Source organism: Branchiostoma floridae, chromosome 4 (genome assembly GCF_000003815.2).
Source record: "Branchiostoma floridae strain S238N-H82 chromosome 4, Bfl_VNyyK, whole genome shotgun sequence".
Taxonomy (NCBI): domain Eukaryota; kingdom Metazoa; phylum Chordata; class Leptocardii; order Amphioxiformes; family Branchiostomatidae; genus Branchiostoma; species Branchiostoma floridae.
The window spans coordinates 32203458-32229468 of NC_049982.1; the positions used below are offsets into that span (position 1 = coordinate 32203458).

General features: G+C 40.9%; 2 protein-coding genes across 2 annotated transcripts in view; both read left to right on the forward strand.

Moving 5' to 3' along the window:
* The window catches only part of LOC118413314 (dysferlin-like), a gene marked incomplete in the record, with an annotated part of 58406 nt that extends 45633 nt beyond the window's left edge, over positions 1-12773 (forward strand). Inside the window, 7 exon segments of the mRNA XM_035816622.1 lie at positions 1051-1101; positions 2218-2308; positions 4451-4550; positions 7877-8049; positions 9097-9206; positions 10213-10360; positions 10862-12773. Coding sequence (XP_035672515.1) covers positions 1051-1101; positions 2218-2308; positions 4451-4550; positions 7877-8049; positions 9097-9206; positions 10213-10360; positions 10862-10894 — 706 coding nt within the window.
* Positions 12774-24225: 11452 nt separating this feature from the next.
* LOC118413788 (homeobox protein HMX3-like) lies at positions 24226-26011 on the forward strand (the record flags this gene model as incomplete). Its single annotated transcript, XM_035817320.1, has 2 exons — positions 24226-24982; positions 25446-26011. Coding segments are annotated over exons 1-2 (936 nt in total), but the record flags the coding sequence as incomplete, so codon positions are not given.

The following is a 26011-nucleotide window of genomic DNA, read 5'->3' on the forward strand; positions in this document are numbered from 1 at the left end:
AGTGGTCAGAGCTCTAACAAAATGGGCTTCCTATGCAAGAAGGTCAGAAGTGACCCCCCCTTAATAAAGAACTGTACACTCAGTTGTTCCTCTATCTGATTTGAATTCTTGACCTAGACCAAGCATGTGATTATATCTGGTCTCAACATCATAGGCTGTAAACGTTTCTGTAGCTTCTTATACATTGATAACTCTCTTGTCTGTGTCGAGATTCTTTTTGCAAAGGTTGAGCAGCTGTACCCCCAAGACTGAGAATGTTTCTGTCTTGTGTGCCTCAGGTATGAGCTGCGTGTGATCGTGTGGAACACCAGTGATGTAATGTGTGTGTTTTCTGTGCCCCAGGTATGAGCTGCGTGTGATCGTGTGGAACACCAGTGATGTAATGTGTGTGTTTTGTGTGCCCCAGGTATGAGCTGCGTGTGATCGTGTGGAACACCAGTGATGTAATGTGTGTTTTTCTGTGCCCCAGGTATGAGCTGCGTGTGATCATGTGGAACACCAGTGATGTAATGTGTGTGTTTTCTGTGCCCCAGGTATGAGCTGCGTGTGATCGTGTGGAACACCAGTGATGTCACACTAGACGAGACTTCCATCACAGGGGAGCAGATGAGTGACATCTATGTCAAAGGGTAAGTACGATGGTCTAACAATTGTTCAGGTCAGACTCAACCTATGTTACTTGAATCTTACTTCCTGAGAGAAAAAAACTTGCATAGACATTGTCAATAACAGTTTGCATAGCATTTTTTGAAGCAGATTGATACAGTTATCTTAGCAAGACACTCATGTAATTATACATGTGATAGACAAACAATGTCTATAAGAAAAGCTTTGATTCTGAAGAAGGTTTTCTAAGAAGTCAGAACAGGTAAATATTGGATCGTCTTTCCCGACAGTAAAAAAAATCATTAAACAGTGTATTCAACAACGCATACACATGTCCCGCCACTATTACAGCACTGAAAAAAAAACAGTATAGTCGGACGGTAGCAGTGTTGAACTGTTTTCTTGAATAGAACACTAAACCTTTTTAACCTTTATTTTTTCTAGGTGGATGGCAGGCATGGAGGAAAAGAAGCAAAGCACAGATGTCCACTACAGGTAAATTCTTCTTGATGATAATGTTTCATGGGACAGTGTCAGATCTATAACACACTCCAAGGGGGTCTCCAAATCTGACTGAACTGACTATGTCAAGTGCAGAACAACTTGGCAAGAACTGTGTTATATGTCTGAAGTGCCATGCATCAGAAAATGATACCAGTGAACAATTAATTGATTGTCATAGGCATCATGCTATGGGTGTTGTAAGATGTCACCAGAGATGTTGTATGTTCAGCACCAAGGACAGACTGTACCCTACTACATAGGTATTGTACTGGGGTGTTGTAAGATGGTACCAGAGGTGTTGTGTGTTCAGCACCAAGGACAGACTGGATCCTACTACATAGACATCATGCTATGGGTGTTGTAAGATGTAACCAGAGATGTTGTATGTTCAGCACCAAGGACAGACTGTACCCTACTACATAGGTATTGTACTGGGGTGTTGTAAGATGGTACCAGAGGTGTTGTGTGTTCAGCACCAAGGACAGACTGGATCCTACTACATAGGCATCATGCTATGGGTGTTGTAAGATGTCACCAGAGATGTTGTATGTTCAGCACCAAGGACAGACTGTACCCTACTACATAGGTATTGTACTGGGGTGTTGTAAGATGGTACCAGAGGTGTTGTGTGTTCAGCACCAAGGACAGACTGGATCCTACTACATAGGCGTTATACTATGGGTGTTGTAAGATGTCACCAGAGATGTTGTATGTTCAGCACCAAGGACAGACTGTATCCTACTACATAGGTATTGTACTGGGGTGTTGTAAGATGGTACCAGAGGTGTTGTGTGTTCAGCACCAAGGACAGACTGGATCCTACTACATAGGCATCATGCTATGGGTGTTGTAAGATGTCACCAGAGATGTTGTATGTACAGCACCAAGGACAGACTGTATAGCTTGAAAAGCAGGTCGAACATGAAGCATTGTACTTTTTGTTAGGTGAAACTAGTACAATACAGCTTTGCTATGACATTAGGGTTGTAGCCAAGCATTTCTGGGTTACCTCTGCTGTTACTCATAAGTGTGTTGGGTTCTTTTATGGGATAAGTTTATTACTGTGATAATGATTGTCTAATCCACCTGTGACCAATCGTATACCAGGTCGTTGGATGGCGAAGGAAACTTCAACTGGCGCTACATCTTCCCATTCGAGTACCTCCCAGCTGAACAGGCCGTGCACATTTCGGAGAAGGTCAGAAACAAATACAAATGTAATTCTTTTTTCTGGGGGGGGGGGGCCTAGCTCTAAATGTTATGAAGTAGATTTCTAGCGAGGTCAACGCCCATGAAGCCGGTTCTTTCAAATGCAGAGTAACCAATTAACGCCAGACCGGTGGCACGCGAGGGCCAGGGAGGAATGTTTCCCACCTATTGTCCGTCGATTACTAGCTGTTAAAAACCGTCAATACATTACAAAGGACATCTTTGTGGGGCTTCCTTTAGTTTGCAGCATGTATTTTTATGAGCTGGTCCCTTTGAATGCTGATAGAATAGAAGGACGGACTGAATAATCAGCAAACAACACGACTTGAGTGCATAACGCATATATTTGACAACTTACTATAGCCGTTGTACACCGGGTCATCAGAGACGTCTCTTTACCTTGTTACAAGGTACAAGTTGTAAGATGTAGAACTACGTACTGTTTTTATTTTTGTGAATGCAAGGAAATAGCACTGAAACATAGGGTGACACGTACTAAAAGTCACAACTTTTGGGGGTGACAACATTTTTGGGGAGTGACAAGAAGCGAAACATTTCAGTTATAAAAGTACGACCGTATAGTGATAAAAAGTAAAATATTCAACAAAGAAAACTTTTTTTAAAAGTTTAAAAAATTGCACCACGTCAGGTTCGAACTCTGGTCCAAAAGTTACAGATCCAATCACTAGTCAACTACACCACGAAGCCTTGAGGTTCAAGTTGACGAAAAAATAGAACTAAAGTCACAAAGCGCGTAATAAAAGAGACGGAAATAAACTGTAGGGCCGTCATTTCAAAAAGTTTAATGGCACGAAAACACGCTACAGTCCCGTCACCTTTTGATTACCAAAGTAAACCTTTTAAACTGATATATAGAGTTGTTTGTGAGCAAGTAAAGCTCCCGCACGGTGCAAAATGACGAACAATAATGCCTGCTTGATTTGAGTTCACGGCATTTGCATGATAAGCAAGGGTGCGAAAAGCTCGCAGTTATCGCCCAATGTCAGTGACCTGCCAACAGCTATTTGATTGGTCCTCGCTAGAAACTACTGAATGTCAAATAGTCTACACGGGGGGGGGGCAACATTAATGAATTTCTTTGTCTCACAATGTATTCTGCAGCTAGAGTCGATTCCATATTACCGAGAGGGTGTTTCTTGCCTTTTGTTCTAACAATTTGGAAATCTTTGTAACAATCTAACTGTGATAAGTAACTGTTTAGAACTATTTACAACATCTATATGACGTTCTAAATGTTTCTATAGTATTCAAACATGTTAGAAACATTTCTAACATCAAATGCATTATTTCTGTTAGTTTCTAAACTGTTCCAACATAGATGCATCATTTGTGATCACATGTTCGAACATGGAAACAATATGATGAAACTGGGTCAGTGGGCTGGGAAGAGGGCAATTCACACATCCCTCGCAAGTGCAGGAAATTATGTCTGTCTGCCACCTTCTCACAAAAGACTCACCAGTGTATACTAAAGAAAGTCTAAAAATACAGGAGCCAAACAAAGGACCAAGCTTAGCAGCTTTGTTTATGGGGTCAATAAAAGTTTTTATGGAGGGAAAAAATGACACAAAATGTTGGAACATGTTGGAACAATAACAAAAACACATAGATATTTGAAAATTGTTCTAAATAAAGAGATAATGATATCATTACTTTCCCAAATGTTCCAACAAATATAAAAAGGTTCAAACATGTTTAAACTTTCATTTTGAAATGTTTGAACAATTTTGAAGTTTAGTGACTGAAATGTTCTTTTACTCAAAATAGTTCAAACTTATTACAAATATTATTTCAAAACCATCTCGGTGACTTGGAATTGACTCTAGTTCTTGAACACATTTAGAAATGGTGATACGAAAAGTGGTTTTATTTTTCAGCTAAAATGCATATTGTTTGTACTATTTGCTGTCCATAAAACCTAATACAAATGATCTGTAAGTGTTCAATTTATACATGATTCTTGTCAAGACATATTCTTACATGTTTCTGCACAAACTTAATGTTTTAAGTGAGAAGTTAATGTTGATATCAGCATGTCAATCATCATTTATGTGCACCAATCAGGTCTTACCTGTGAGGTTGATGTCACCCTGCATTATTTGATTGACAGGAACACTTCTGGAGTCTGGATGAGACAGTTACTCAGGTCCCTCCCAGACTCACCGTGCAGGTCTGGGACAATGACAAGTTCTCCTTTGATGATTTCCTTGGTAAGAGTCTTAACTGCATTATTTTTTGCGTTTCGTCGCCCTCTGGCGACGAAACGCAATGTATTGGGTTTTACCTTCAGTGCTTCAATGCTTCGATGCATGGATGCTTGGTTTTGGTTCAACGAGACCGCATGCAACTGCTACAACTGCTTGGTTTTGGTTCAACGAGACCGCATGCAACTGCTACAACTGCTACAACGGAAATACCATTGCATTGTGGTTTCGGACTTCAATATCCTGGAAAATGGCCATATAACATCTATTCCACAAGATTGCACAAGAAAAAAAAAAAAAGATTTTATCAAGAAAGCGACCGAAAATCGACATAAATAATACTATGTAGTGAGGTTAAAGCATAATGTACACTCACATACAGTATACGTGACAACTTAGCTCAATCGGTAAAGTCCTATGCCTTCAGATCCGAAAGTACCTGGTTCGAAACCGAGAGCAGATATTTTTCTTTTTAAATATTGAAAATAATATATAAATATTCTACTTATTTATTTATATTGTATTTTTATATATCATTTTTTATTACTTTAGTATTCATTTCATATATGCAAGGCCTTTGTCTTATGAACAGGACTTCATAGATTCCAAACCCGGCATTCGAATTTTTCTGTTCATGGTAAATACCGTGCAGCGGCTCCTATGCGCGGTAAGATGATTCTCGCAAAACACTCGCCACTAAACTACTATTCATGATGTAAACAGAGGCTCTTGATGTTATTTGCATGAAACTCCATCAAAAACAGCGATCCTTTCTTACAGTAGCAAATGCTCCATTGTTCAGTATCGACTTCATTCAGAAGTTTTCAGACAACACGGATGTAGAAAGTCACACCGCTCGACACAAAAGTATGGAAATTTTCATGAATATTAGCAAAATTATCTAGGAAAACAAGGAAGAAATGTTGTAAATGCGGAAACCAGTATAATAGAGATGAGGTAGCTGTTAATTGGTTTGGATATTTGTTTGACATTTGGTAGTCAATTTAGATAGAATCTTGTCACAGTGCTGATGGTGCTTTTTCAAGTGTACATAAGTACCTGAGTATATTGATAGATTTTATAATGAACTTATTGTACATTTGAAATAAAGTTGTAAGCCAAGACCAGCTAATAAACAGTACTCCTTTCCAAAATAACAATTTTTCTTATAGACGCAACAGCCCTTGAGTGACTTTTTCTAACAGATTTTACTTCAAGAAAAAGACAGTTCACACTCATAAACGTAGACGAAACGCCAGCTTTTTTTAAAAGCACTTGTTACTCCTTATGTAACAAAGACTGATCGCTGAACTGAGCAATGAAGTTTACAGAAAGCATATTGAATACTAGAGTTCCATGAACACATACCTTCGCCAAACAAACAAGGGTTATTATGAAGAAAGCCTGACTGTTTTTCAGACCTTATAAATCCTTGACATTATGATGGTAATGTCTTATTGTAGATTACAAAGTTCCTTAATTCGATATGCAAAAAATGCATAAATCCAAAATATGAAAGTCCTATCTTTGTAACGAGGGCCATATTTGTTTTCTCCTAAATTATGTTAATGTGAAATTAATCTGCACGATTTACGTCCGATAATGTTCACCTTCACTAAGCATCATAATGCTACATGTATGGAATTCCCATTAATTACCACTCTGGAATTATAGTAAAAACTGGAAGTTCCACGGCAGTACCTTAGAAAGCTGCTTGAGGCATTATTGAACTTGACCTTCATTTTCTTGACCCCTACCTACCAAACATACCCTCCTACCGAATATCACCAGGATCCATCCAAGGCTTCTCGAGTTATGTTGTTTACAGACAGTCACTCACTCACTCATGTGCATGATAGATTAGAGAACTCTATGATCCAGTAAGATCTACTGTACAATAGGGCAAGACATTACTTTAAGGATTTATAATGTCAGAACGGGCACTCTTCAAAATAACCCTTGTTTATTTGGCAAAGATATGTGTTCGTGGAACTCTATTCTTTTGTTCTTTCTATAATTTCCTGTGCACATCTTTCCTCATATCATGCTTTGTTGGAAAAACACAACCCCTCATTCAGATGTTTGAAAAATAAACCACACAGGCTTGTTTGTTTGTCTGACCTACTTTCCAACTTGCAACCAAAACAGAGGCAGATACTGTCCCTGAACAGAGGTCAGTTAATAGCTTGAACATAAGATTACACATTCTACCCAATAGCTATGTATTGACGCCTTACCTTGCATAGATAAATTTGACATTATGTTAATCATGACCTACAGTACCTGCCTGCCGAAAACAATGAATATTCATCAATCCCTACTGGAGTTATCCCTCTTAAAAGTTTGGAACAAAAAGTTTCACTGCAGTTCAAAACAAGTCACCAGGGGGCCCAAACCGACACCACTTGCTCCCTGCACCAAGGCCTATCCACCACTAAAAAATCATCAACCTGGCACCAGCAGAAAACTTAACGTCCAACTTTGAACCTCCGCTGCAGTACCAAAACTTGTTGCCAGGACGCCCAATATCGAACTTGACCTTCGTTTTCCAAACCCCTAAATAACTACCAAATATAATGCAAAACGATTCACAGCGTCAAAAGTTATCTTGTACACAGATACACACACACACACACTCACCCCGCTGCACTCACGACAGAAAGTGCCAGAAGTACCATTTTCGTGCAAAACCTTGGTATACGCAAACGCAACTCAAATACCAAATATCGTGACATTCCATCCACAGCTGCGCGAGTTATATGAGATCGACCTATATATTGGGACACCCGAAAATTTTCTAACCAAAATATAACCTTCTTGGCGAAGGTAACTAGGATACCATACTATTCTCACATTTATAAACACTTGAATCTCAATCTGAACATGTCATTATACCACAGCATTTCAAATTGTTTGTTCTTTGATTTCAAAGGATAGTACTAAAAAGGTTAATGTAACAGAATGTCTGAGGGGAAAGTTCGTACACAGTTGTGCCAAGGTCACATTTCCAAGGTCACATCTCATTTGGACAGGGTCGACTGCCAACTCTATGATAGAAATTAAGTACTACGTATCCAGCAAGTAGGTATGGTTAGATCAGCGACAGTTGATCATGGCAGTACTGCCAAATCGACTGTTCTGTCATCAGTCTATAGCACCCTTGTTGAGTTGGTAGTAGGGTTCAGGTTTCCGACTTTCTGTCTGTAGAGATGCTGGTGTTTTTACAGTGTATTACTGTATCATGTTTATGGTGTTATGCCTGGAACATACCGTAACACAAGAACGTAAAGTTCACAATTTACAGTAGTCTCCTCTTTTGTTTCTTACCCCAGGCCAGTTGACCCTAGATCTACACAAGATGCCAATCCCCACCAAGACATCAAGAAAGTGTGGCGTCAAGCAGCTACAAGGAGGCAAAACTGTGGACCTGTTTGAGCAGAAGAAGTGCCGCGGATGGTGGCCGGCTTATCTCATAGACAAGGACACCCAGGAGATGACTCTTACAGTCAGTACTTCTTCACGACTTAATTTCTTAGTTCAAGCTCACGCTCGAACCAATCCAGAGAGCCTCCTCCACATTAATTGGTCCTCCATGGCCCTTTGTAGCTCTTTAGTATCTTGCAGATTTGTGTTGCTATGTTGGTTGTCTAAATAGGTAACCCTGGGTCTTCCCCTATCTCTTTTTCCTTGAAGTAGGCTCCTTTAAGTGCAAGATAGTGTGCATGGATTTTGGGGTGTCTAACACAATGACCAGCCAGTTTCATTCTGTGCTGTTGTATTAACAGATGGTAAATCTTGGTACAATTGTTGGTTTGTAAGCTTTTGCTGCCATGAAACGTTCAGGCTTGTGCGTAACATGTTGGTGTCCTTCGTGACTTTACCCTTTTAATTGTCTCAATCAGTAGTGTAACATTTGTCCCTTCTACTGTATAAACTGATCAGGGGAGGTAGGGAATGTTAACATCCTAGAAACAACGTCATATGAGATATCAATTTGTCGATGTAAATGTAGATTAGTAGAATACAACATGGTGTATTCCATATCAGCTGAGGTATCAGCCAGTCTTGATGTAGGATCGCCTGAAGGCCAGAAGGTGATCCGACTTTCGAGAGGGCTGGGTGATGTGGAATGCACTATGTTCTATTTTATTTATGTCACGCCCACCTGAGAGTTTCAATGCGAAATGCGACAGACGTTGAGAAAATTTGGTGTCCTCAAACAAAATACAATATTAATATTAACAACAACAATTTCACAGTCCAAATCTGGTATTCAAATTTTTGACACTGGCGCACTCAGCACTCATGGAATGCGTTCAATTTATTCAATTGAAGCCTGTGTGACACAACTTAGAACCCCAATTGTGATACAGAAAGTCGTCACCTGGTCAGGAACACCCGTGTTGAATGTTATGGTGGCCCAGGTATGACATAAGTACTGTTTACGGTCTGACAGAAAACTTCTCATACCTAAGCACTCTAAAAGTTCGGCTGCATGACAAATTTGTACTGTTAATACTAATTAGTTGAACAAACTTTATGTCCTGTACAGGGAAAGTTGGAGATGACAGTTGAAGTCATTCCTGGAGAGGAGGTAGACGCACGGCCTGCTGGGAAGGGTCGAGATGAACCCAACATGAACCCTAAGCTGGATGACCCCCAGTGAGTCTTCTGTTCCTCTGTGCACAAATAGTTATCTCTCAAAGAACATTCTGTAAATGCAGAAATGTCCGTGGTGGTTTTATGTGAGTTTTTTTTTGGCAGTCTCTTCATTGCAAACTCAAAACTACCATGGACATTTCTTCATTACCGCATGTGACTACAGTATCTGGTGCTACTGCAAACTCGAAACCACTGTGAAAACACCTTCAAGTTTGTCGGAAAGTAAATCCCTGCAAACTTGAATGCACTTACAGTGTGATGTTTTACGACAACAGGGTAGGATGGCACAGAAAAGGTATAAAAGAAGGAGAGGTCCTACTCTGTCATTCTTGAAAAATCCTTGAATAAAGTCGGAATTGGACGAAATCCATCTTGTTAAGCAGTCATCATGCCCTAGCTTACAAAATCACTACAACTGAAAATGGTGCTCTCAATGGCAATTCAGAAACATGTTGCAACAAGTGACTATGGACTAACCATTATCATTTGATATGGACTTATTAGATATGGATTGGACATGGATATTGACGATTTCGTTCATATACAGGTTTTGATTTAAGAAAATAGATTGTATCATTGTAAACAATTAAAATAAAAGGTTAGGTTTTGGGTAGCATTTGTATGTATGTATCTATGTTTGTAGAAGACCAGCATAACTCGAGAACGCCTGGATGGATTATATTGATATTCGGTATGTGGGTAGGTCTTGATGAGACCTAGAAACGATTAGATTTTGGGGCCTCTAGGCACCTGTTACGGTACTGCCATTGAACTTCCGGGTTTGATACTTCGAGATCTGGACATGCTGCGGCTATGATTTTTGAGTGGTAGGCAGCTCTTGATACCGAGAGTAAGTGGTGTAGTTTGGTCCTCCTATCGGCTTGTTTTGGAACTGCAGGGCAGGTTTAGTGTGAGATTTTGAAAGGGAATAACTCAAGAAGGGGTTGACGGATTGTCATGATTTTTGATAATGTTTTGTTGACGTTGACTGTTGTTTACTCCTCAGACGTCCCGAGACCTCCTTCCTCTGGTTCACCTCTCCCTTTAAGACGTTCCGTTACATCGTCTGGAAGAACTACAAGTGGTGGTTCATCATCGGCCTGATCCTCATCATCATCATCATCCTGGCTGTCATCTTCATCTACTCCTTCCCAGTAAGTCTCTGTCGTTGATGTACAATGATACTACTGGAAATTAGTTCTCTAAAGGCCATGTTCATTCAATGATACGTGTTTATTAATATGAGGGCGTGTGTACAAAAAGGTGCCTTTATTATGATTGATTATGAAATCTACATGTAAGTGGTCATGCAGGGTAAACTATATTCGTTGTAGCATGAAAGTTCATCTGTGTTGGTAGGATACATTGTAGAAATTGCAAAACTTTCTTTCCAACACTGAAATCAATTCGTTGTGTTTACCAACACGGCATAAAAGTATATCAACTGGACGGTTGTAATATTTTCAAAATATTGTAGTTTGAAACTCTCGTCCGTCGACTTCATATCCCAAAATACCCATTTCTGACAGCAACGGATATAGGTCACCCCATGGATAAAGGTGAACTAGCGTTACCAATTTTAACTTATCAACATGACAAAATGAAAATCATGTTACCAGATTGTGCTGATTTAATACCCGTTTGCTGTTTTACAGAGTTTCGCTGCTAAGAGACTGGTCGGTGCCTAATGACAACTGGATATTTTCTCAGGCCTACCTTTGGGAAAGGGTAAGAAGAAGACTGGTAAAAAAACAGAACATAAGAACACACTTGTAAACTAGGATAAAGGAGTATAATTAAGCACCTACACTGTACACCAAACTTTACCATACATTTCATTGACTTAAGTGTATTTTTGGTTTAGGACCTTCATGGCAATACATTTACATTGTACCATGTTATTAAAATGTACCAGTGTCTGTTTTTATTAGTGTAACAAAGAATTCTAAAAGCAATGAAGCGTACATTCACATACATTGTGCAGTAGATTGCAGTAGGTTATAGATATTCAAAGAAATATTCAAGTTAGACCTTCAAGATAAAAGAAAGCATTATAAGTGGAGAGTACTACGTACTACTGTTTATAGTTGCACAATGGTGCAACCTTTGATGGTGCAACCAACAAGCCGCATTTTAACAGGGACAGAGACAACCAGAAAGCATTGGATGTAGAACGATCCTTGCCAGATTATCAGAAAACCATGGAGATCATTGAGCTCTCACTGAAAGTTTACTGAAAGATTACTAGAAGTATTTGTAACGTTTCTGGATGCTGAATTTCAATGGTCTATCAACAGTCTTTGCAAGCTGTATCTTTATTGGCACCATTGTGGAAACTTGGTTGAAGTTTTACCTCTCAGTCAGTGTTCTGTAGTGTTCTGGAATACATATATTATGTAGGATCTAGTTTCATCCTGTAGATTCAACAACTTTCTACAGAATCTGTTGAACTCAAGACCATGGTCACAGTCATCGTAGGTCATCGCGCAGTTTCCTTGCCATGAAATTTTATGGCAGGCTATGATCTAAGACAGCCTTCAAGATATCAACAATCCAGCTGTATTATGCATGATGCATACATGCCCATCCCTAGAATTTTCTTAGTTTACGATGGTACATGTACAACACTTGCATGGCGTATGTGACCAGACCCTAAACGCCCATTTCTTCTGGCTACTGGTGGCAATATTATTCTGACTGCTGAATGTTTTGTAAGAAGTGCCTTTTTATGAAGAGTGTGATGTAATGTAATGTTATAGCTAAACTGGAGTGAACATAGTTTAAGGGAAACAGAGATGTGGATATTTGGATTTGACAAAAATGTGCAAAATTACATCTATGCATTTTGAATGTACAGTCATGTATCTGAAGATAACAAAATGACAGTACAAAACCATTTGTTCATTTTCCATCGCATTGCCTTTATCAGAATATCTACTGTTACATGAATGTTGTGTTGAGTATTTTACCAAAGAAGCTCAATACAGGATAGAATATATCATTTCACATATAAGAATACTGAAGATGAACATTTCTGTGAAAGTTTACTTTTGTGTTATGTGATAGTTTTTAACTGCAGATTCTATCTAAATCAATCACTAAAGCACAATATTGAAACAACCACGTAAATTGAGTTACTTGTTGTAGTGATGTCTTCACTATGTTATGTCTGATGTCTGGTCTTTTTACACATGTATTAAACAAGTTATTTAGAGTTTTAGGGAAATAGCAGTGGAAGTATCAGTTTTCTGACCACTGTGGAGTTTTATTCTTACTCTTAGTATTAGATTTTATCCACTATTTTAGGTATGTAGTATTACCTATTTGTCTTTATGGCAGTGAATATTTCATGTTTTTAATGTTACAATCCAGATCATGAAGGAAGTGAAGAATTCTTAGATGAATATGCATGATTTCAAGTTAAAAAGTGAAAAATTGTGTGCCAAAATAGCTATAGTTAATGCAAGAAATGCCTGAATCTCTTTATAGTTATTTAAAATCATCCACTATTAGCAAACTTCATTTCAGGTATGCTAGCATAATGAATAAAGCAGCCTTCTTCAACCATGTGTGTAGTACTGTTTTTATTGTGGTGTTGGTAATTTCAAATAGAAATAGGACGTCCATTTTAGTTGGGATAATAACGCCGTGAAGTGAGAGAGACTCCATGCACTCAGAGTCACATACATGTATTTGTATATGGTTTATTATTATTATTATCTCCCACGATTGTACCCAACATCAACTCAAATGACATGTCCAAAACGGTGTCTTGAGAAAAGTGCCCGGGTTTCGGACTGCAGTTTATATATTAGTCGTCAGGGAGCAGTGCTGGATGGTGTGTTGTGCTCAGTCAGTTCCTCGCCAGTCTATGTCTACTACTGGTATCAGGCACGGTATTAAACCATGAACAGAAAGTCGCAATCGTAATATGTAGACTCAACCACAGTAAGGGCCGTTAAAAAGTACTAGATGCCCAGACCATGGTCCCTTCTATCATTATCCCATGAAAAGTTATTTGTTTGACGTCTCCACAATTTACCTTGCATTTATACATCCGGTCGCACGGTGGCGCTTTCCTGTATCCGCACTATACCTTTACTGTCCTTGGTACTGAACTGGTAATCTGATTATGTTGTTTACTTGGGTAATTTGGGTCCCGAATAACTTGCTCATTCGTGGAGGCTCTGTATTCTCATGTTCCTTTAGAATATGATGGTAATAACCTTTATGCCCTTTCGTTTCAAGTACAGTCATATCTTAATTATATTTTCTGTATCAATAAATGATCGTCGGTACAAAAATTGTAGATGAATGTATCCATTCTTTGTTTCGTGAGACAAACTGGTCGTTGCAATGTGTTTTGCTTTTGTTTGCTGTTTTTTCTCGAGATGTATTTTCCTGTTGTTGTTTTTTTTAATAAAAATTGAAATTTGTGTATAATGTTAGCATTCATTGAAAAGCCACACCAGGACACGTTATTGTCAAAATCCTTTGTGGTACCCGAAACGTTTCGTTCTGACGCCACTGAACAACTTGATACGACCAGAAATGAGAGCATAGATAGAAAAGCCTTACTAGTAATGATCTCTATACAAACTATCTTGTTGTGTAGTACGGATGGAGAGTAACAAATGTCATCATAAAACTCATTCAAATATAACCAACAAACTGTTGTTAGGGCCGAAAGGCTTTGCTAACTTACCGTACGCATGAAAATACAATTGCCTGGACGAGAATAATTCAGAGAATGACGAGTGGTTCTGAAACTTTTGTCAGCTAGTAAAAAGCACATCATAACTATGGGCAGTAAACCCTTCCAAGATAACTAATGAGCCCTAAGTACAAATTCACATTGTAGGGGTCAAAAAGGCCTTTTCAGTCAATGTAGTTAAAGCGGTAGTGTAGCTACGTGTATGTGGCGACTCAATTAGAATAGAGCAGAAAGGTCGACTGTAGCTATGAAATTATGTTACCCAACTAAATTTGATCATTAACTGTAGTTGTATTTCTATATCAATGTTCGGACTCCGAACAATATTCGGACTCCGAACATTGAGTTCTCTACAACGTTATAAAATGGCTTTTGTCGTCTCTGTCTTCTAAAATTGAAGGACATATTCTCCCTTCAAAGCATAATGGTATCAAATAGTAATCTTTATTGCAAACTCATACCTGAAGGCTAATTGCAAACAGTGTGGTATACATAATTGTATACAAGGAAGTTGTATACATAATTGTATACTCAACAATGAATTTTGGTTACAGAAGCTTAGAAGACGTAGTGCTCTTGTGGGTTTGAAGAGGTGCATTCAAAAACGTACTGCATCAGACGAAGCGCAGGTGCCCGATATGCTGAGTAATAGCATATGTTCTGGCCTAACCAATTAGTATTTGGTAGGTAACAAAAGAAACGCAAGATCAAAGATACAATGTCTATCAAATCTGACAAAAACGGTTTCAATTTTGGCATGAAACCCGCAAATGCGTCTTTTCAATAGAGGCATACATAGAAAATACTGTAAATCCTATTATTTTGGGGGGATGTAATTTTCCGAAATAAGTGGAGGGAGACGCGAAACTAACTAGAAAGGCAACATTTTCGCGAAAATGCAGAATGTTTTCCCTGTAGCTTTTTGTCAAGCTACTCGCTCACAAAAAATATACCATTAGACTCGCTTTACAGTATAGTGTGCGAAAAAACTACATGTACTTGGTATTTTGACCAGGTTATTAACATAATTATACTAAACCATTAGGCTCGCCCTATGGTATTATGTGCCAGTAAAAATGCTCATATTTGCAATATACAGTTAATGTCATAACGAAGATCTACGCTGTGATTGGGTCACGGCAGTCCTAAGCTCTGATTGGCTCCAGACAGAAGAACACACCAGCAAAAACAATATGTTTTCCCTACCGGGGAAAACATAATTAAGCGAACATTTGCAGATTGACAGAAGACGTACATTGTTAACAAATAGGTTTTTAAGATACGTTGGCTTTGGTTGGACCAGTTTTAAAAGAATTCAACATAGCCACATTCACGCCGGAAAAGCCGTGCTATAAGTAATCATTATAAACGAGTACTTTGTTGACACCGCAAAAGCACAGGGACTTCCATAAGGCGTTCTACCCTGTTTATTCATTTACTTATTTATCAATTTCAGCTGTATCACAGCAAGGTACAAGCAGAAGGACAAAGAGAAACATGAGATTTTCTTTTGAACATGAAGTGAACATTAACGGCAAGTGATGGCTAGCAAACAACAGTATTAAGCCGTACGAGAAACACATAAAGCTGTAGCCGACAAACAACTTACGCATAAACTGAGATAAATATAATCAATCTGAGATAGTATTTACAATAGTATATGAATGTTATATTAGAATTATATTAAAACATCACAATAAAACGTTTCCAATAATGATTATGGATTAAACCGAAAGTATAAAGTGTGTTTCTTTCTCTCTATGCTTGTACCTAGTGGTGCGTACCTAAAGCCCGGACTTGGAATTGGACCTAAAAATGTTTAGGTCCAAGTCCAAAAAAAACTATATGTCCGGAGCCAAGTCCGGACTTGCAAAAAGCTAGCTGTCACTTATGTTCCCTTTTTTTGTTCTAAACCATCTAAAACCTTCCATAGACAGTGGCAAAAAACATGTCACACTTTACACTGGCTGTATATAATTTGCATGTATTTTTCACATTACATTTCAATTCATGATAACATGCAATTTTATATGCACCATCCCCCCTCCTCCTAAAAAATAATTCTAGTGCACACGCATCCACTGCACAAGCCACATCACCTCACAGCTGCAATTCCAAAGATTCCCTCTTAAATCGAATTCCTGCAGCGATGTCATCTTCCCCAAAAGACCGTACGGCAGTCTTGTCATCCCCGTTTTGAGACCGTAGGTGCAGTTAGTTGTTAGTTGTACCCGTGCTTGTAGTGGTTTAATATGTTTATTCTCTTTCAATGCGTGCATATACTCCCTAGCTGGAAAGAGAAACGTAACGTTAACATTGCCTAATGTTTCATGTGATGGTTGTTCTTTGGAGATTGAACCATAAATTCGAACGTTTTCTGAGTAGTTTCTGAGCCGACACACGCACAAGTTTTAGAGTTACTTCTGTCACATAGTCGTGTATACCTGCCGTGAGCGGTTGCGTGTGTGCGCGAAACAAACCACCCAATAAATGGTCATTAGACATATCTATGCACGGAGAGAGTCACGTACTTTATTAACCAGGATTTGAGTGGTTGATAATGGACAGAATGGCGGTAATCAGCTCCTGTGTAGTTCACGTTTTCTCGGGGTCGTCAGGGTTACCTGAACTTGTCGTCTGTTTCCACACAAATCGTGCCATTCTAACACTCACTTGGCTACAAACATAACCTGCGCAGCGCGAGGGTTCTCTCCGTCATTTGCGAAATCCAATAAAAACGTGTGTTGAGAGAGAGTTGGCCGGGAGAAATGATCTCCATCGGGAACCTTTGGCGCCGTGGCAGAGAAAAATGGGACGACTCGCGTGTGGAAGGAGCGACTAAGGCCGGGATTGAAGCCATTGGGGAAAATTATTCCATGTATTTGATGTAGACATTGCTTGCCCTTTAATTACCCCTTTCCTGTCACCGTGTGTACAATCGCTGGCCACTGTTGCAACAGCACACCACGAGCGGTTTTTTTCACTTTCGAAAAGAAAAAAATACATGCGTGTCTCTTTGTTACAAATCCCCAACAATATCTCCAGGATAACGTATTCCAAAATGTGACTAAACGTCATGATAGATAACAACACACTGTTAGACGACCATATTTCTTCGAGGTCAACTGTACAGTGTCGTTTGTTATGGAATAAAATCCGAGCAAAGTCTGAACAATATGGCACGCGTGTATATTTCTTACCAACAAAGGAGCCAGAACGACTTACATATCATTTACCACGCACGTCCCTTTTGATGTCTGCCCATATTCATAATGGTCGTTTGTCTGCTCGGCAAAATATTGGAAATGGAGGGAAAAGCACGAACATGTCTTTGTGTTAAATGGGGCGATTCGTTTTGAGCAAAGTGGGTTTTAGTGTTGTTGTGAGAGGGTTTAGGACCGTCTGGGGCCAGCCGACCAGGGACGGGGTAGGACTGAGAAACTTGTTCATCTTTATCCGTCGGGAAACCTATATTCGTTGTTTCTAAAAGCATGGTATTCAGGGGTATCAAGTCGATGGACCGTGAGTTAAAAATACACTAGTTCAAAAATATTGCAATCTTAAACCACCGTTCGTTGACTTATATCCCCAAATAATCTGTTTTAATAACAACGGATATAGGTTACCCCGCGGATAAAGGTGAACTTGTGTTACATGTACATGTAGAATACTATGAAATATGCTGAGCTATAGTATTAGATAAGAATGCTATGGAATATGATACGCTATACTATGAAATAAAAAGACTGTAGAATATGCTAAGTCATACTACTACAAAATAAGTATACTATGAAATATGATGTCTAAAGAGGTCACCAAATTACACCCCAATCTCTCCATATATACAAGACAAAAAGAAAACTACTGTCCTCTTAACATCACAGAACTCACACGAGAGCACGAATGAGCTGGAATGCCGTCAGAATGAATTTTTGCTATTCCTGGCAATTCCTCCAAATTCGTAGGGTATTCTAGACATTCTTGCTGCATTCTGGATATTCGTTCCCGTTCTTGTGGCTGGCTGGCTCGAAAGTTTTTGACATGTCAAAAACTTTCGAGCTGCATTTGAAGTGGAGAAATATTAAATGGCATTCGAAGTGTATTCGAAGTGTATTCTAACTATTTTAATTGAGGTATGACCGCATTCTGCGGCATTCCAACATTATTCGAAACGTTCTTATCTCATTCGATGGAGAACCGAAACGGCAAGCCACTTCGAATCCTGCCCGAATGTGGCCAAAAGAATATCTCGAATGCAGTAAGAATTTCTAGAATACACTACGAATTCCAAGGAATAGAAAAGACTTTTCATTCTGACGGCATTTTGGCTCATTCCTTCTCGTGTAAAGGGGATATAAGGTCCATTTGGAAGTCCCTCTCGGGATGGCCCCGAATGTGGCACGAATTTCGCAAATACTTCATTCCGACTGGTTCGGCTTGATTCCTCCTAATTCGGTTTCAGTGTGAAGGCCCTATTACAGAAAAAGTGGAATTTTCCATCTTTAACTGTCTCAGAAAAAGAAGTCAAACCAATAAGTTACTCTCTAGAGTTAGACTTTAGACTTAAGTTGTCGCTTACTATACTGTTAACCCCTTTTTGTCTGTCATTTTCTTACACTTGCAATTAGCTGTTGGGAAAGAACTTGCAATAAACTTACCATCAAATATGAGCTGAATGGCATAGAATTAGTATTTTAGAAGTACGAAAACATTTTGAAATTTCAAAGTAAGACCACTAGATGACCTCGACAATTTTGTACCAGAACTTCCCAATAACGTTTGGAAACTTGAAGAGCGCAAGCGCATGCGCTTTAGTCCATAGCCAATCCACGTGACTTGAAACGTACCTACGTTGTCTTCTTTAAAATTACTTTGAAAGAAGACAAACAATTGCAAGGAGCTACTCAAATGTATTCTTATATAATGGAATTGAAAAAATAATAATTTTCCCTGTAAAACAGTCGCGAAACAACCAGAGTTACACAAGTACTGTGAATGCAAAAATGTTCGCGGTTTTCGCGTTGGCCATTTCACCGCGAATTTAAAACCACCGCGAACATTTTTCCAGGGCATTAAGATACTACAGTGCATGGTGCTGCCGAGAAATTAAATCCACCGCGAAAAGTCCTTTTCCCACTACCGCGAAATTAAATCCCCGCGAACTTAAATGCATTTACAGTATCTGATATGCTACATCGCTAGAGTAATATAGTAAATGAGTGTTATCTGTTTGTACGATACATAAATGCGGTATCCTATCTACCACTGTATACTGGGGAGGGGGGGGGGGTCTTTGTTGGGTCGCTCTTATTCTTCTCGTTCAAGTCAGTCACTTATCTTGTATTCAAAATTACATACAATGACGGAAAATATCAAACATTAAGCAATGAAGATATGAGGGACAGGAATGCAGTCACAAGACTAAGGATTAGCTGATACATACTACATATTGAAACTGGAAGACATACCCGCACCCCTCTGGAACAAAAATTATGCAAATATTGTAAGTTAAATATAATAGAAACGAATGTCATTTTGTAATAGAATGTAGTTTGTATAGAGGAGAGAGAAATAAACCGTATAGGCTTGTACAAAATATATTCCCCTATTTCATACGTGGAAAAATGTATATACATGTACCTAATGCAACTAGACAAACTGTCGATCATAAAACATATCTGTTCTTTTATCTCCATCATATCTGAGTGGTGAGAAGTTGAATTTATCTAACCATAGCTTTATCTTGCATCTGTTAAAATGCATTTCTTCCAAATGTATTCTTGTGACACACACACAAACATACGCACACATACACACACAGAGATACACTCACACGCACACGCACACGCACGCACACACGCTCACTCACACACTCACACACACATACACGCAGACGCACACAACACACACACATACACACACAACCACATACACACATATCTGTATACGCATATACAGATACGGTTATATGCACAAACACACACACACATATATATACGCAGTCACACACACACACACACTTACTTATACATACACGTACACACATACATGCACAAATACATGTTCATACATACACAAATACATAAGGAAACACATACCTGTCTTACATACATGATATGTATAAAGTTATTTTACGAAATGATAGGGTACCACTGGAAATCAAAATCAGTTTTTTTATGTTGATGACCAAAAGTGAGGGTCACTGTTTCCATTATGTAAGTCCGTTTTTAAATTCTGGGTCACCATACATACCAAACGGCAACTTTCCTTCAAAGTTTTGAACACAACTGTCAAACCGAACTGTCAGCCGTTATTCACAGCCGGGTCCACACCGCCCGTACAGAGCCTCGAATTAGACCAAAACTCAGAGGGAAAATGAAAAGAACGTGAGGTTTATCGCCCGTTTGTTCTTATGTGTGTTCTAAACCTCCCCCTGAAAGCCCGCCCAAGCTTATTTATGGAGAAATGGGGCCAGAGTGATGTAGCGAGATATTGGCATTGTTTCGTGCCGGACCAACACGCTACTTCAAATATCCGACTTGTCTGATTAAAGTTGACATTTGTAACCGGCACATTGCGCCCAGTTTGGTGCCTATATCAGCCTCTCTTGATACTAGCCATTAATCTTAACCGGAGATATTGTTTTTCCAATTGCAGCTGCTGTATTAATGCGTGATTTGGATTCAGTGCCAGCCCAAATACCCATTAGCATGTGCAGCAGAAGACTAACGGCCTGTGAAATTGACAGATTCATCATGAAAGCAAAGTGGCCTACTTAATAGCGGCTGTTTATATGGCCAAATCCGTACTTAAACTTCTGCAAATCCATTTCCGATACCCCAGCCTCCATGGACGGACCATTTACACACACATAACCAGACATCTTTTTTTCCAGTGTAACTTTTTTTCACGAAATGTATACCCCTGTTGTACAGCCGCGTTTGGTATCTCCCCGGTGTAATGCTATCCCTCTGTTTCACCATTTCGGGAGTTTTAACAATTAAAGAGCCCCAACCAATCGGTTTTATTCGCTAAATAGATGAGGTCAGAACACTCAATCACTGCCTCATCAAAGTCAAATGGGAAATCTGCCGGGGTCGGTTCACACTCCATTATCGCCCAATTACCAAACGGCAGGCGAGCTTAATTCTCTCTCCACACTCCCCCACTTACAGGCGTGTCGGGTGGAACCGACTCGAGAGTCACCCATACGATTTACCAGCGCTACTACACCGCCAGCAAGGGCGATATCTCCGCTGTGATAGGACTCATCAAACCGACGAATTGGAGAACTCTTGAGAGAGCTAAGCTAGAGCAGCAAACGTGCGAAGAATGATGTTGTCGACGTGTTTGTAGAAAACGGGTACCCGAGTTAGTATCCGGAGCTAGTCTTCTTGGATGGGGTACTTTTGGTCTTTAATGTGCTTTTTGCAATATGACTGGAACTGTAAGAAACCAGATACAATCATAAATGTTACATAATCATAAAACAGCACATGATAATTGATAAGCAACAAAAAAGGCCGAGATTAGTAACCCGCTATAGAGGCTTTACCCGCCAAATGACGAATCATGCGTTTTGCCATATATAACATAGAAACATTTCTATGTAATGGGACAGTCATAAGAAAACGAAAAGGGTGAAAATAAGACTGAATGACGGATGGCGGGGGAAAAATATAAGACCAGATACAACGACCTCATTGCGTTATTTATACCTACTTTCAAAGTATTTTGATACTCTTCACAAGATATCTCTTGCAAAAACATGATAACCCTTAATGAGTAACACAGACCTAATATCACGGACCACAACCTGATTTCGAACTTGTAACAGGGAAAGATCTACAGAATAGAAAATATTTCAAACGCCATTAAGTGCATAGTTTCATAGTTTCGAACTGTAGTGACAATAAACATTAGGGTGCTCGGTATTTAACTTCCCGTGACCGCTATGTACCAAAACATGTAGTTTGATATCGAATTTATTATGAATTTCGACGCCAAGTTCAATCGACTTTAAAAGCATATTTCTAACGTTTATCCTTTACTTGTTTTCTCGAATATAGATGATCTAAAGTGTTTATTACCTAAATCGTTATAAGAACATTTCTTAAAGTTCTGTATGATCTTTCGTTACCCTTTGACCAACGGTTTAGCTTTTTAAGAATAGTTGCCTTTTTTATATCGTTTGTTTGGCAAGGTTTAACGTTTCCTAGTTGATCCTATGTGCGAGAGCTCGCCCGACTCTATTTTCCGTGGTCCACCTGGCTACCTCCCCATGATGGAGCGTCCAGGGCACACATCACTCACCTTTAGTTTGCATACATTTTGAACGCCTCGTCCCCTGCGGTGATACGTCATGTTTATAATAGCCGCCAATAATTGCACATCACGTCGACCATTTAGCACCAAACGGCTCCATATCCCGAGGAGCACGCCCAAATTTACCGCTTGAGGATGGCTCATTATTTTACATGTATGAGTTTGACCATCCCGAAAACACATCAAGGGATATGAAAGTTAAATCCCACACCCGCGCGCGCTTTGTGCTGTGCCATTTGGTGGTGTTTGCCTACCTGCACATATTGTCCGGCTTGCCAGGGGCCGTTGTTATAAACTATTCATTCGTAGTCATTTCCGATAGAAGGGAGTGACCTGAGAAGATTATGGGTCATACTCCGGTTATCCGCGATATTAGCTGGCAGCCACGCGATCAACGTTACAAGGTGGCAATCCGTGAACCCCGCTAGTCGGGCGCACGGGAGAGCCCCCGGCACACCACTCTCTGATCCACTAGTGCGGCCCCGGTAAGAACTAGGCCGCGCCGAGGCGGCCACGTAGTCCCTGGCCGGCAGTGAAGACCTCTACCGACCGCCGAGCTATTTAGCAGCCACAGGTCCTAATGGCCGGTTTGACGGCCCCATTTGTCATCATCCTCTGCCTTCATTGTTTCGTGTTATCCTTAGACTCCATTCAGACGCACGGCGCAACCCCTAAGTAAAGAAGATTAATGATCTTGATGGTGATTTTCAGATGTACTTTCGCTAATGTCGCGCCCTTAATGAGTTTATTCGTCCCCAAGCGGTTTCGATGTGATACGAAAATGGCCCTACACGAGAAATACTGGCAATAGAGGGACTTTTGCCGTCCTAAGCGGCTTTGACTTTTGTAACCTTTCCATACAGAAAAGTCGTTACATGTCGCCTTGAAGTGTATTTAAAAAGAACATATCCCAGCGACTCCTTGGCGTGGCGGCGTGAAGAGCACGAGGTTAGGCGTAATGCGCGGAGGGCTGGTACATGATTGCGTGAAATTTCGCCTTAAAGCACCGCATTACCTGCTCGGAGGTCTCGCCACCTCTTAAGACACTTCTTTTCATGGCCGTTTAAGTGCGTTTGGCGGCATGAGGACAGGGCAGGCGGCGCATCAGGGCCCGGCCACAGACTGCAGCAGGCAGTAAAGTCAGAACCTCTCCCCAGACTATACAAAACCTCTGGGATACGGGCGCGACATCTAGAGCACACCGGCACACCTAGAGTTGTTACCGTTCATTTGAGACAGAATGTTACGGCGACAAACATGTTTTCAACAATGTGGTTCATGTCTGGAGCGAAGAACATGGAACTATAAAACACCTTACGAATCGCAGCACAGTCTTGTCATATGGAAATCTCTATATTCTACTGTTACAAATATTCCGTCATGTCGTTTTAGAGCGTGTAAATGTTTTATGTATTGTTATAAACATTTTGCACTTTTTAATAGCAAACGAGGTTCGTGTGAGAGAATTTGGGACCTGCGTTGTTCACTAGGTCTTGTTTTAACCGCCTTGGTTGGAACAGCGCTCAGCTACCCGCCAAGAGTTAGCCGCACGCTGCTGTAGTTGGGTTCCGCTCCTAATTGAATTTTCTGTCGAGCGGGATCGCGGACAAGTTTTTGTAGCGTTGTCGCTGGCGTGGCGATAGTTATCTTTCTTTCTCTACCTCTCTCTCCTCTGTTTCAGCTTCGCGTGAGAGACAAGGGATCGGTTACCGGTAGTTTTGTGTCCCCTCCGGCTAGATGCATGCTAACGAGCCTAATGTTTAATGGGAAGGCTAGGGAAATAGCGGTGATGAATATGGCGTGGTATTAGGAAAAACAACACTATAATTGTCCAATCGGTGATCAACAGCCAATTGCGTGTAAGAGACCCCGCGTCCTATCCACGTCAGTCCCTCAGAGGGAGAACCGGTTGTTGGGATCGCCCAATAAGAGGGGTTTTCCACCACTCGTCCCCATTGTTCAAGATTTGAGAGGTGTGGTCACTTGAGCTTTTCGTTCTTCGTAATCCAATTACCCATTGTGTGTGTCCAATCACCGAGTCGTTTTCAGTTGTCAAGCATTTAACTTGTATGACACGTTTATTTAGACGTTATTATTGTTATCTCTGCTGGACGGCGCCATTTCGACTCAGCGAGGGCCCCGGGCGTATTAAGGGTGGGCTGAGGTCTGGAGTGCACGGTAGGCACACTCACACTCGCTACGACCAGTCAGAGGCGTACGGACGCTAACAGTACAACCTTGCTGAGACAGGCCACTCTACAGCAGTACCTGTGCCCGATCACACGGCACCCTCACCCCGCAGTGTACGCTACACTGCCAAACTCGCTGGGTACTCCACGCGTACGTACGGAACACGCCAGTGCTAACATGGCCAGCGACCGGGAAGACAGTTCGCCGACTACGGCTACCGTGACAGCGACTAGTAATACTAACTGTCGCTCCAACAACCCGTTCTCCATAGAAAACATTTTGAACTCACCCAAGACGAAGCAGACGAATTCTAAGATCCACTCACCTGTGAGCAGGCCCGGGCCAGCTGCTGCAGACGACTCTTCTGCGAAAGATAACCTGGGCTCGAGATCGCCGCCGCCTTCTCCTACAAGTGACGGGGACGAGGACGAGCCCATCGGCCGGGACGCTCAGATCGTCTCCAGCGCGTCTTCTCTGTACAAACCCGGCAACTCTTGGTTCCCGTGGATACAGACAGGGCTGTATCCCACACATTACCCATTCGAACGTAAGTAGAACATTCTCTCAACGATTTATACATGTACGCACTCTCTTAACGTTTTCTACGAAGTACTTTCAGTATTTCGTTTTTCCACCACGTTTTTGACAGATCGCTAATGATGGGATGAGCACTGTTTATTGAAGCACAGAAAGAGTTAAAGATGTTACATTCTTTTGGAAAATATCATTTTGGTTTCCGCTTTTCCAACAGTAAACTGGCGTGTGTTGTGGATCTGTACATTTCGTGCATTCCAACGATAAAAGCCGTTAGAGGTTGAAAATTCTCCGAAAGATCAAAGATAATGTCATGGCAAGATCATATCTGATCGGAAAAATACCATGAAATGTTCCTACAAATTAGATAAGTACGAGAATGGGTCATAAACTTAGCGAGGAAAATGGCATATTTGTAGACCATCTGTTGGCAGTTATATCTAATGCGGTTCATTTTGACCGTGTTTTGGCTACAGGTTCGGTCGCAGCCACACCGCCTTCCACCCGTCCGCCCACGTCCACGGGCACGGCGGCCACCCCGTCCTGTCGGGCTCAGTCTCCCGCCAAATCCAAAGATTCCGCTAGTTCAGGGAAGGACACTGTCCACAGCGGCGGGGCGGGAGGGGAAGCAGGGGCGGCGGACAGCGGCGGGAAGGACGACGACGAGAAAGCAAAGGACAAGAAGAACCGACGCAAGAAGAAGACTCGTACAGTGTTCTCACGACAACAGGTCTTCCAGCTTGAGTCGACCTTCGACATGAAGCGCTACCTGAGCAGCTCGGAGCGGGCGGGCCTGGCCGCTTCCCTACACCTCACAGAGACACAGGTCAAGATTTGGTTCCAAAATCGCAGAAACAAATGGAAGAGGCAGCTAGCCGCTGAACTGGAGGCCGCTAACATGGCGCACGCTGCCCAGAGGATGGTACGTGTACCCATTCTGTACCACGATAGCGGACACATGCATGGCGAAAACCCGCCCCTATCCCACCCTGCCACCGTCCTCCCCTACCCCCACCCCGTCCCCCACTACAGCCCCTCCCTG